This window comes from Nematolebias whitei, chromosome 15 (assembly GCF_014905685.2).
Source record: "Nematolebias whitei isolate Nwh7 chromosome 15, NemWhi1, whole genome shotgun sequence".
In the NCBI taxonomy this organism is placed as follows: domain Eukaryota; kingdom Metazoa; phylum Chordata; class Actinopteri; order Cyprinodontiformes; family Rivulidae; genus Nematolebias; species Nematolebias whitei.
Window position 1 is genome coordinate 27,603,839 of NC_056512.1, and position 13,090 is coordinate 27,616,928.

At 40.1% G+C, this 13,090-nt stretch overlaps 1 protein-coding gene across 1 annotated transcript in view; it reads left to right on the forward strand.

Moving 5' to 3' along the window:
• The window catches only part of LOC119422217 (nucleus accumbens-associated protein 1), a 14,288-nt gene extending 11,724 nt beyond the window's left edge, over positions 1-2,564 (forward strand). The window contains exon 8 of the mRNA XM_037689578.1: positions 2,172-2,564. Coding sequence (XP_037545506.1) covers positions 2,172-2,482 — 311 coding nt within the window. The 3' untranslated portion in view covers positions 2,483-2,564. The remainder of the gene's footprint in view (positions 1-2,171) is intronic.
• Positions 2,565-13,090: the final 10,526 nt, after the last annotated feature.

Consider the following 13,090-nt stretch of genomic DNA (forward strand, 5'->3'; position numbering starts at 1 on the left):
GAAGAAATGTTTAATTTGTTTTGCATGTAGTACCTTTTTTGACCACTGGATGACAGTAAAAGACTGTTTGAACCGAAGGATGGATAGTGAGGGAGCAAGCAACATGTCTCTTTAAGAAAAATGGGAGGGAGACCCCTTGACATGACATGGGCTGTCTGTCTTCGGCTCTCAAAACGATGGACGCTCTGTGTGGTTTGAGCTGTTTAGCATAGCATTTTTCACAAAACTCTTAATTAAAAACATCAGTAAACAAGTTCTCAGTTTCTTTCTGCAGAGAAAAACTTTTTACACAAAGGCACGGGTTTCAACCGTGAATTCTGGAGCTTCGACAAGACGGAGGTTTTTCCCGAGGTCGGCTTGTTAGCTTAGCTTGTAGCTTAGCTTCTCAGCTTAGCTGCTTTTAACGATCCAAAAAATGCGATTTTAGACAGTTAAAATTGCTTTTAAAGAGAAAGGGAGGGGTCAGTGAAGAGCACCGGAGTTGAGCCTTTTGTCATCCAGTGTCTTCAGTAGAAAGAGAGAGACACGAAGAAACGATAAAGCCGCTAAATGAAAATGGGGTTGATAATTTTCATTTATCATGCGATTAATTGATTTGTTGTTTATCGTGACAGGTCTTGTGTCAGCACCTTTTACAGATAAAAGCACCACTGGTTTGCCACAATACTATGGCTGTGCAGACAGAGCATGTCATTGTCATAGTAGCATGAACTTGTGTAATATTATCGTTGAGTCACTTACTGCTCCATAGTTTCCATTATTACAACGAATATGTTGGGTACAGTGCTAAGTTTAAGCTTCCATGTTAGAAATCACCTTATGCAAAGGACTTGAGCTGCAATGGTTTAGACAAAGTAGATGTTACCTTTTGGTCTCCTGTTCTGATAAGCACCTGTTTACAAAAAAAAAAAGCCTTGTTGTCTCGTTAGATGTACGCTCCATCTTTCTGTTATACTGTATTTTATTAATGAATAAGTGAATGTTGCTTGCATTTTAATGTCAGCGAGGCTACTAAAACTATGCTAGTGAAATTAGCCATACATTTGTGCATTGCAGTAATTTTGGAAACCCCATTTCAACATTTATGAGCAGTCAGAGCTGCAGTCACATCAGTAACTCCTGTTTTCAGTGTAGGGGCTGCAGCTGTGAGTGTAACTAGCTCAACACATCCAGCGATGTCTGATAACGCCAAATGTCTTGGGGGGGAACAAAACAGCAGGCAGAAATGTATTGATTTAATTTATTTATTTTGAGAATTTCTGATCAGGTAACTGAAACGATCACTTAACGCAAAGGTGGCACAACTCGAATGTGGAAAAACCCCTTTTAGTTAAGAAATGATCACATCCATCAAACCACGTCACACCTCTCTGGTTGTGTGTGGAGGGGATCTTTTATGCAAACTGTCCCACCTACTTGCACCTTGCATGTTGGAAATGTGCCAAAACCGCATCAGAGAAAATAATTCCCACACATCGAGAGAAGTCGAGTGTAATCAAGAAGCGTTTGCCACCCCCGCCCCTCCCGGCGCAGGCTGGAACGTTAGCATCTGTTTCATACAGTAAAACAGAGAAAGACATTTTTCAATGTACTGTTTAAGATCATAAACCAGAAACCTACAGCTTGGTAGTGTGAAATTATTAAAAGAAAGTATTTTCGATCTTGTGAAATTGGGTTCTATGAAGATTTAATGAACAATTAAAATTTCTATTGTAATCTGGAGAGTTTATTTTAGACCAGATTGACCAGCTAGCAGCTAGACTGAGCAGGGTCAAGACCAAAGTAGATTTTCTGCTGTTTTAAAATGACGGAGCTCTAAAATTTCACCGTAATTTGTGCAAATGCCGTTTTATAATCCTTACACCTCCTTCAGCTTCACATTACATGTTTACGGAAAATTCTATTGCTTTTTGCAGGAGCATAAAGGATTATCTGCTGCTGCTTGAGGCACTTTGGACAGGAAAATCCCAGCATTTCCATCGGCTGTTTCTTATATTTATTTACATTAGAAGGAAGAAACAGCTGTAACAAATCTGAAAGTAAAACTCTTCCTCGTAAAAAAAAATCAATTGTAGTTTAATGACAGCCCCTCTTTGTAAATAGTGCTAGCCGTGTTTGACATTTTTCTTATAAACTGAGTTCTTAAATGTGCGTTGTCCCCTTTGTGTCAGTTTATTGCCAGAATTTTGCCACCAGCTTCAAAGAGAGCGAGATGAACGCCATCGCAGCGGACATGTGCACCAACGCCCGCCGCGTGGTGCGGAAGAGCTGGATACCCAAGCTGAAGCTGCTGATGGCCGAGAGCGACGCCTACTCTGCCTTCCTTCCCGACGGTGTCAAGACGGAGGACGACACACTGGGGGTAGATCCGGGCTTCGATCCTGGCTCGCTGGAAAACACGGCTGCGATCGGTATGGAGTCCGGCGGCTCTTCTGGTGAATCTCTGCAAGGTGTCGGCGCGGATGGAGGGCCATTATTTTGAACATGCGGCTCGGGGAAGGTGGAAGTCTGGCGACACGCCTACCTGTATTCCCCCAGTTGTGCTTGCCTCCTCACTTTTGGGCCCACACTGATCTCTCATATCTTGACTTGACGTTCAACACTGCAAGTGGCAACAGCTGTCACCCTGATATAACCAGGACCAGAAAACTTACAGTTCCTGCTTTATTGACTGTAAAACGAAGGTAATGGAGGACGGAGATGGTGTAGGAGGCTCTGGCGTCTGCTTCCACTTGTCTTTATAATGTAAGTGCATCCACTGTTGCGTATGAAATACATTTCCTGAGGTGCAGGTGGTTGGAGGAGCTACCAGTGCTGCCTGAGGAGGAGGGGATGTCTGGTTGAACAGGCTGGAGGCAGAGGTGACGAGTATAATGAATGTAAGTGTCACTGGCATTTTTCTCTATGCAAGCCTGACAACTTGTGTTCCAACCTCGGGAAAGGAACTAAAAATCCACATTTAAACCAATTAACACTACTTGTTCTTCCGCCCCGTACATCTCCCGCTCATCACCCTGCGAGTACTCTTCAGCCCACCTCACCTTTGTCGAGACCAGAGAATCTCAAAAGAGTGTTTCACTGTGCCGCATCTTCCAGAAAGATTTTCCTCTTTCTGTATTTGTTTGTTTGTTTTTTTGTCCACATTCCTGTCTGTGAAGGGAAAAGTGTCAGGGCGGAGAAAGCTTTTTACAGAGATGATTGTAAAGAAGACCGGGGGTGGGACAGGCAACTAAAGATGGTCTTATTTTTAGAAGACAAACTATATTTATACAAGTGCTCGCGTGTAGAACGGTGTGAGCGCCGAGAGTGCGAGAGATTGTTTTAAAATCTCAATATTAAGCTTTTGTTGAAAGAGTTCTTGTCGAATAAGGAAAAGTGCTATTTTTGCAGGAGTATAACGAAGAAGTCTTATCGTAGGAACCTCTGTGGTTTGTTTTCGTCTTTGTGTCACGACAACAGTGATGGAATGAGCAGTTGAACTGCTAAATTTTTTTTTTGACACATTTCATCTTCTGTTCAACAGCCTGAAAGGAACAATAGGTCTGTTTTACCTGGCTCGACTGTGTCCGTTATAACTTTTTCTTGTTAGGTCGTGTACCTGCAACGTTCGCCTCCTTTGATAAAACATTGGCTCACTATTCTGAAGACTACTTGTAGAAATGTAAAGGTTAGAATGATCTGACAGCTCTGCTAGCTTTGTTTTTGTACAGAAAATGTTTAAAAGTCAGTAATAATGGTTGGATAATAGAATGTGCCTTTTCATTGAAACCAGGAAGAGGAAGGTAATGGGGGGGGGGGGGGCAGTCGGGGTGTAACCGTACATGTATTTGTACAGAACTGTTAATACAGATGTCATGGTTCGGTGTGTGCAGTCAGACGAAGAATGTGTCCGTCATAGGCGACCAACATTCTTGTGTAAAAGAGGGGGGATCGTGTTTTTTTAAAATTTTTTTTTTTTATTTAAATAAAGTTTTTCAACTATAGCAGCGTGCTATCTAAAGCACTCTACACCAAAGCTAAGCAAGAACTGCTGGTTCACAAAAGTTTCAAACCTCGCCCGCTTGTTTCGAATCGACAGCGTGGAAAACTTTTGCAGTCCTAATTATCCACCTAGCAGTAAAAAGTGAGAGGTCGAGATATGGAAAGCCAAAAGGGTCATTATTAATGAGCTTTGAAACACATGCTGGTGTCTAATAAACACTAGGCTTTTAACGAGCACCACTCCAGCAAGAGCAACACGTTCTCATTCACTGAGCAGAGAAGCATGTTCATTTATATTAACTTTTATATCGTATCACATTTCAGCCAAATCAAATGAAGGGTGCACCGATTGCAGTTTTCTGGCCGATCACTAAAAAGTCTGACCTGCCGATACTAATTTTGTTTTCTAAGCGACACTGTCGGGTGTCATAAGGTCACAATGCACCTTCCATTTTCCAATTTTATTTTATTGAAAAGCATACGATATCCTAGAAACGATACAAACTTGTTTTAATTGGCCATGAGGTAGTGCTCTAAAATATAAATGAAGTTTAGACAATTGTTAAAATTACAAAAATCTGTAAAATCGGTTTCTCATGTTTGTCCGATCACCCAAAATTAAGGAAATAGGGGCCAAATTAGCCGATAAATCGATAAATACACCGATAAACAGGCATATCGGCCGGCCAATTTATCGCCTAAATCAAATAAACTGCTTTTTAGACTATTTCTCTTAAAAAAGAGTTTTGGAAATTATCAAATTTTTTTTTTAACCTATGGTCTGAAGAACACTTAACTAGGGGTGCGCCGATTTGCGGTTTTCTGGCCGATCACCAATTTCTAAAAAGTCTGACCTGCCGATTCCGATTTTATTTTCTAAGCAACACTCGGATGTTATAAGGTCACAATGCACCTTCCATTTTCCAATCTTATTTTATTGAAAAACATACAATATCCTAGAAACAATACAAACTTGTTTTAACTGGCCATGAGGTAGTGCTCTGAAATATAAATGAAGTTTAGACAGTCGTTGTTAAAATTACAAAAATCTGTAAAATGGGTTTCTCGTGCAAGTATCGGCCCACTTCCCAAAACGAAGGAAAATCGGGGCGGATAAATCGGCCGGTGCACCCCTACACTTAACAATTTGAGATGGAATGAAATGAAAACTAACTGTTTCTGTGCATATTATTAGTTAAAAATAATTATGGGGGTAAAATAAAATTTGGCAATAATTAAATTTTTGAGTATCGAAATGGGGGTCCCCAAAAAACCTATAAACACACTGAACCGTGACCTGATGTGTACCGTTCCACTTCCAGAGTGCAGTGATGTCTTGAGATAATCACCTAAAGTAAACTGAATTTAACGGTACTAGCTGTGTGCACGCCACATAGTTCTTTGCTAGATAACCTAATCTCTGCGTTGTGCAGATGTCTTTCATTGTGTAATGAGTTTGTCTGTTGCACCTCTTCATCATTTTTTTAATTTTTTTTCTTTGATGTTTGAGTTGACCTTTGCACCTTCCACGAGAGATTGAGTGGTGGTTTCTGCACCTTAATGAGAAGAACCAGTGGTTCACGCACCTTTTGAGAAACGTGTAGCAATCAACCCTCCCACCCCACTTGCAGGTGGAATTTGTCCTTTTCTTTTTTACTCCCCGTACTTGCTTGTGTTTCGTGTTCAGAGGTGGTATATAAACCAAGGAGTCTGTTGTGTTAAATCCCAAGTGTTCTTCCTTTCTGGAGCTGGATGAGTCTGTTTTTAATGTGAAAGTCTGACTGAAGCTTTTTTTAATTTTAGTGCATGTTTACCTGTTGATCGTTGGTCAGTACGGAGGACTCGCTGTTCCTGTTGCAGGACGACGAAGAGTGGAAGTTAGTCAGGGTCTGGACTTGGAACGTGTTCCCATCCTGAAACGCTCTCTCGGACAAGCGAGCGCTTCTCGTCTGGGGAAACAAAACGTTTATACGAAAAAGGTTCTACGCTTTTTTTTTTTTTTTTTTTAAAGACGAGTAGAAGAGAGTTCACCGTTTCAGTGCATGTTTGCCCTAAACCGGCTTTGGAGCGTCATAGATTCATTTTAGCTCGGCCTCTTCTTTTTTTTTTTTTTATCGTTTAAACTTAAGGATGACGTGGTGGTTTAACTGTGAGATGCGCGAACAAAACAGAAATGCAGTACCTTTTGAGTGTTCAATAAGGATTATAACTAACAAAACCTCAGTTTTGCATTTGACTGTAGATGCCATGTTGGGCACCCCTCCCCCGTTCCACCTCTCCAGTATCTTTGAAGACTGTTAAAAGTTTCTTTTCCTTCACGTATCAAGCTGGTGTCATGTTCCGCTTCCACAAGTTCGGGCAATTATTTCAAAGAGCAAAGCAGCCAGAATTGGGTGCACATCTTTTTTTTTATGTGCTTCACGTATAAGGTCTGTACGCTCAATCGTCCAGGATGATGATGACAAAGGTTAAATCGTGTCATCTGGACTAGTTTCTTTAAGTGAGAAATGTTTCGACCCCCATCCAGAGGACTTTGTCAGTCTATGGCCTGCCAACCAGATCTGTCCCGTAGGTAGCCTTCACTGCTGTGCTTCAAGACCTGTTGAACACCTTTTTACTGAACCACTTTGGCCTTGGTGTCCTCAGGCTGTTTCTGTGAATAGCAAGTTGGTCATCTGTCCTAAAACGTTTGATTGTTGTACATGATGATTGTTTTGGATTGGTGTGTTTTGTACCTTTAGGGCAACGCTAAGGAGAAAAACTTAAAAGCCATAAAATGACGAGAATAAAATATTACGAGAATTATGACTTTATTTTTTGCAGCTCATGTTTTTGTTTTTGTTTTGTTTTTTTGTTTTTTTCTTCCACGAGTCAGATCCACGACGCGACCTGTCAATCATTCCAGTAGGCGTGTCAGCAAATGACCAATCCGAAGCTAAATGAGTCGTAATATTATCCGAACTCGGACACGATAAAGCAGGTTTACCTCATTTTAGCTGTGGTAAAATGAAGCATGTTGAGCATCTTGTTAAGTTACACTTTGGTATTGGTTTTACAAATAATAATAATACTTCCTCTGTCAGCACATCAGCATCAGATTATCAGTATCGGGACTTTGAACCTGCTTACAGTAAGGTGGTTCGCTCTGATGGGCTGCAGCAGCTCTCTGCAGGTACGGAGCATTTAGCTTCGGACTGGTCATTTGCTGACACGCCTACTGGATTGATTGACCGGTCGTGTCGTGGATCCGACTCGTGGAAGAAAAAATGAGTGCTGCAAAAATAAAAAAAAGTCTTGCATGACTATTCTTGTAATATTAAGACTTTATTCAACTTTATTCTCATAATTTTATGGCTTTTTTTTTTTCTTAGCATGGCTGGCCCTAAAGCTCCATCGTGGTTTTGCACGTATTGAAAGCCTACATGTGAGATTCCAACAGGAGGTTTGCTTTAAACAGCAGTGAAGGCTACTTGTGGGACAGATCTGGTTGGCAGGTGGTAGACTGAGGAAGTCCTCTGGATGGGGGACGAAACGTTCCTTCACTTAAAGAAACTGGTCCAGATGACACGATTTAACCTTTTTTGTTGATGCATCACTTAATAGTTTCTTTCTAAATATATGAATTAATAGTGTTTTCCTGCAACACAATGACCCACTGACTGACTTTCCTGCTTCATATAAGGATGATTTATCACCCCTGAGTCATCGTGGAGTCTCAGTAGGCCACGTTGGACCCAACACGCATCAGCCCAGCCCATATACACAATTTATTTTCCACTACACTAATTACCATGCAAGAGTATTATTTTGCGCCTCACCATGTTAGATTATAATAAACCTTGATGTAGACTCCACGTTGCCACCAGTTGAACAAGTGGAAACTTGCATGGTTGCGGTACATGTCATCAGTTGAGTCAATTCTCAAAATCCCCCCCACTCACAACCTGCTGAAACAGTGCTTCATCTTCAAAAGACGTGTGTGTGTGTGTGTGTGTGGGGAGGGGTGGTGCCGTGTGTTGCTTTGTGCTCATTTTAAAACTGAGAACCTTTTGTTTGTTTTTTTTCCAGCTCAAAGCAAATTGTACTTTGTGCACTTTTCAACATAGGTGTTTACATGTCACAACACACGTAGATCCACACACTTGAATGACTAAAGTGTGGTCCAGCATGAGGAGTTATGTCATTAAACAGTACATATATAAATATGGTTATATACATGTATAGATAAATACTGTATATTATATATCGACACACATAGAGGTCAGATTGTCGGTTGTGCACTCGCAGCATGACGTGTATATTTACCCTGAAACGGCGCTGCTGCTGCTGCTTCTTCTTCATGACCTGTGCTGTGGTTTTGCCCCTGCTCTTTGCCCTCTGTAACCCTGTAGCACCAGTGGACTTCCTGTACTGCTCATCTTCCTCCTTTTTATTATTTTTATATATTTTTTCTGTGTTCAAAGTGCCAATAACTTTGTAAAAGCCCTGTAACTGTGACCCAACATTTTCAAAGATAATTGCACATTGACAAATGTAAAATAAAGACATGCAAATCAGAGAAAGTAAAAAAAAAAAAGACGTTAAATAATGACTATCCTAATAAAAGATTTGTAACAATTTCGCTTTTTCATGAGAGTATATATATATTTTCCATCTGATTAATATTGTTTGGTGTCTTTGTCAGTTTTAAATGAAGTGACTGGAAATGATGCTCCCAGGATGTTTTTGTGTTTTATCACCAGCTCTCCATGACCCGGGAGGGACAAGGTAAAGAAAATGAACGGATGGACTTTCCCGCCTGTGGATTAAAAATGTCATCCTGTTCTTGCTCATCTTGACGCACAGGTCAGTGTTTGTACCTAGAAGCTGTCTTCTGTGACCAGATGTTCAAGTTTGAGGTTTTATGCTAAATAAACAGCATGCATGCTTTAAAGAAGACGGAAAAAAAAGCATCATGAGGGCGTAAAATAGATGACTGACTTTTTTTTTTTATTTCACCATGCAGTAACTCATTTTTCAATAAGAACAACACATTTATGACAACTTATTTCTCTAAAACGGCAAAACAAAACATTAAATTGGAAAAAAGATTATGAATAATTTAAAAAAAAAAAAAAAACCTTTATAAAGGTTTGTAAGCTCAATCATCCAGGTAGATAAAAACAAAAATGGATAAAGCTCAAGTCAACACAATGGGATCACCTCCAGGTGACAAACTCTACTAGAATTGAGACGAAAAGATTTTTACAAGAGTTTTGAAACTGTCTCTGATTTAAATCTGCGGCATGAATGAGAGCAGCCAATTCAAAGGTATGGTCACCTCTGCTGTTTGGTTAGTCTGACATTATCTGATTATTAAATCTAGATGTTATTGACTGACTGAAAAATGTTGGATTGTATACCTGGATTATTGAGCATGGACTTTGTTGTCTATTGCTTTAGTACATTGATGCAAACATTACTTTAAATAAACTGGGGCCTGTCAGAGTTTATGTGATGGAACGAAATTATATACACAGGGTCCCAGTTACATCCAACAATAACATGCAAAAGAAAAACAGTAATAATAGTAGCATAAACACAATACGCCCAACAGCAGCACAAACATGAGTCTGTGAGCAGATGAATACGAATGAACTCAGCAACATGAAACGGATCAGCAACATTGAAACAGATCAGCAGCAACATGAAACGGATCAGCAGCAATGTGATTTTTCACAGTGATTATCCTCGTTTGACAGTCATGAGTCTAACAGCCTCAGGGTAGAAGCTGTTCCTCAGTCTAGTTTTTCTACACTTAATACTCCTTAACCTCCTTCCTGAGGGGAGTGGTAGCAAAAAGTGTTTGTGCTGGGTGAGTGGGGTCCTTCATGATGCAGGTGGCCCTCTGTGTAGAGCTATGTAAACCAATAGTAAAAAAAATAATCCTGCAACTGGCAGGAAGCTAATGAATCTCTGGATTTAAAGACAAATAGATTTGTGTGTCATCTGCATAGCGCTGAAAACAAAAAAACGTATCTATTAAAGATGGATTCGAAAGGCAGGATATAAAGTGAGAGCAGGACGGCCTAAAATGGACCCTTGAACTTCACATGTACTGTAAATGATGCTGAATTAAAAAAGAAAAGTTATTTTATTTGGACAGGGGAAACTCCCGTTATCCACTGAAACAGAATGTTCAGTAACTGCAGAGAAATCTTGCAATACTAGAAGTAGAAGTTAATTCTGTTAAATAGCTGCCTCCTCAGGGACTCGTGTCAGAACCAGCGGTCCACATGGGAACACAGCTGTTCTGATCAGACATCAGTGCTGAGACCCTGTGAGGGTTAGAACTGAAATAAAGACAAAAGAACGCCGGACGTCGTGAATTGAGTTCCAGTCAGAGGTCGGACCTGATGGGTTAAAAAGAACATTTGAATGTATCATGTAGTGTTGGGTACTGGGACTGAGATTTGTCTTAGACCTGGTGAGCATCTCAAACTTCTGAGTTGTGTTGAAGCCTTTCCAAGCAGTTTTTTTTTTTGTTAGTCCGCTGATATCCAGCATTTGATGGCTGCTGTAGGACATACCAGTAGTTGTTGGGAGCTAAAATGTTCCCAGCAGCACATTGAACAGTAACAAGATGAGCAGCGCTGCTTTATCTGTTAATGTCCTAATGTTCTGGCTGATTGGTGTAACAGCTGGGGTTTTTGGTTTTTAAGAAAGAAAAATAAAGAGATCAAAACTTTACTACATTCTTATATATGAACGCTCGTTAGTTAAGTTTGCATCATTTGGTGTGGAATATGTTTAAACTATAAAACTGCAAATCTAAACGAAATACAGACTAGACCCAAGCCCATGCAGCATATTTATCTTGTTGCAGTAAAATCGGTGACTTGAACTGAAGCATTATGCATTTTTAAATTCATCATAGATAAAATTTAATTTCATCTATGACATGTGAGGCCTTTCTTTGTTTGTTGTTTTTTTTTACTAACCTGCAGCAGACACCTCTGACTGTGCAAAGCACTCTTGATTTTCTTGGTTGGTGCTATGATGGTGAAGATTCTCAGTCATCCAGGACATGATGAATTCAAAAAAGCGTTCAATACAAAAACAACTGGACTTTATTTGTAACAGAAGACGTTTCGCTTCTCAGCCGAGGAGCTTTCTCGATTCAAACAGCAGTGAATGAGAGATTCAGGTTATAAGGCTGAGTGAGAGAAGACACACACACACACATATGTAGATTGACAATTCACACCTAAACACCTTAACAGTAGTGGTTCCTTAAAGTCTTTGTTACTCAAATTCACAGACGAGGCCCCTCTGTTCCCATCAGGTGTGAAAACTGGCTGGGAACACAGATAGTTTGAGAGTGGGGGTGAAGGAAGCAATTTATGTAAAAAGAGAAAAGCCGTCTCATCAGAGGAGGAGGCCTCAGATTTCCACTTTCAAAAACATATAATGCAACTTTAAAACAGATTCACAACCAGTTTTCACACCTGATGGGAACAGAGGGGCCTCATCTGTGATTTTGAGTAACGAAGACCTTAAGGAACCACTACTGTTAAGGTGTTTAGGTGTGAATTGCCAATCTACATAATATGTGTGTGTGTCTTCTCTCACTCAGCCTTGTAACCTGAATCTCTCACTCACTGCTCTTTGAACTGAGAAAGCTCCTCGGATGAGAAGCGAAACGTCTTCTGTTACAAATAAAGTCCAGTTTTTGTATTGAACGCTTTTTTGAACTCGGTTAGTGCTCCACCAAGTGTTGTAAGAATATCAATACAACAGTCAGCAGAAAAGTCTTGCATGACGCTGCACAGACAGCTTTAGATTAATGCTTAGAAATGAACGTTTAACAGTGATAGCTGAATGATAGCAAGGAGCAAACAGTGAAAAATGATCCTGACGTGCTTCTGTAACACACACTTTGCTGCGCTGCTAGTTGAACTATTAATTACATGTCAGTCCAATGGAATTGAAGCATAAAATATTTGTCACATAAAGTGATTGTTTTCTAGTTTATATTAAAATGTTTATGATGATGTCAGAGTTTAATGTGCTTTCAGCTATAACGATGGGGAAAATGAAAGCTGAATTTACATGCTCATGCAAGGTCATCATGTAAATGATTTACATCTTGTGTATGTCATGCAAATAATCGAGCATTTATTTAGATGTTATTCTAAAATGTATATTTTTCTACGTTAAGATTTTATAGTTTTGTTTTGAATCACTTATTCAGTAAGGCAATAAATAAGAGGTGACCAGCAGATGCTGCTGACATGATAACGACCTTGTTTCTGTTCAGTCTCTTCATAACGGATAGTTTTGCTCTACATGTTTGACGATCTTGAACTTTTTAAACTAGTACACATTTAAAGCCTACATTTCTGAGATGATTATCAGTAAAAGGTTTAAATGTTCTTAAATATAGAAAATGTTTAATATACTAAATGTTTAACTCTATACATTACAAATATGGAGTTCAACATTAATGCAGCCTGAACACATTTAATTGGCCTTTTTTAGTCTGACACCTGTGGCGGCGCAGAGGTTAAAGAAGGTGGGCCTGCGATCGGAAGGTCGCCGGTTCGACCCCCTGGACCGACATCAAAATGTGTGTGGGATAGGTGAAGCACCCACAGCTGCCTCCACCCTCATATACCCTACTCTCTGCTCCCCTGGGCACACTAGATGACAGCTCTCTGCTCCACACAGAGGGCTGTGGTTGTGTCGGGAAGAACATCCGGCGTAAAAACAATTGCCAAGTCTTCGTGTGAGTTAGTTTGTTGTGGTGACTCCTGAAAAAGGGAGCAGCAGAAAGAAGAAGAAGAAGAAGAAAACTCCTTCAGGAGGTTTGATAACAGCAGCTCTTTCTGTCTTTGGTTACAAATGAGAGAAGGGAAATCCTGCCACCTGGTGGACAGAAGACGCCATCACAGCTGTTTTGCATTTGTTCTCTCCAGGTATTTGATGCATCATTAGTTAAGGTTTCTGGAAACGTTCCTCACTGTCCAGTTGGAACTTTCTGAGTAAAATGCACATTATGATAAATTTAATCTTCAGGGTATTTTCTGTTCACACTGTCATGTTCTTATCTAACACGTTGTGTTTTTTT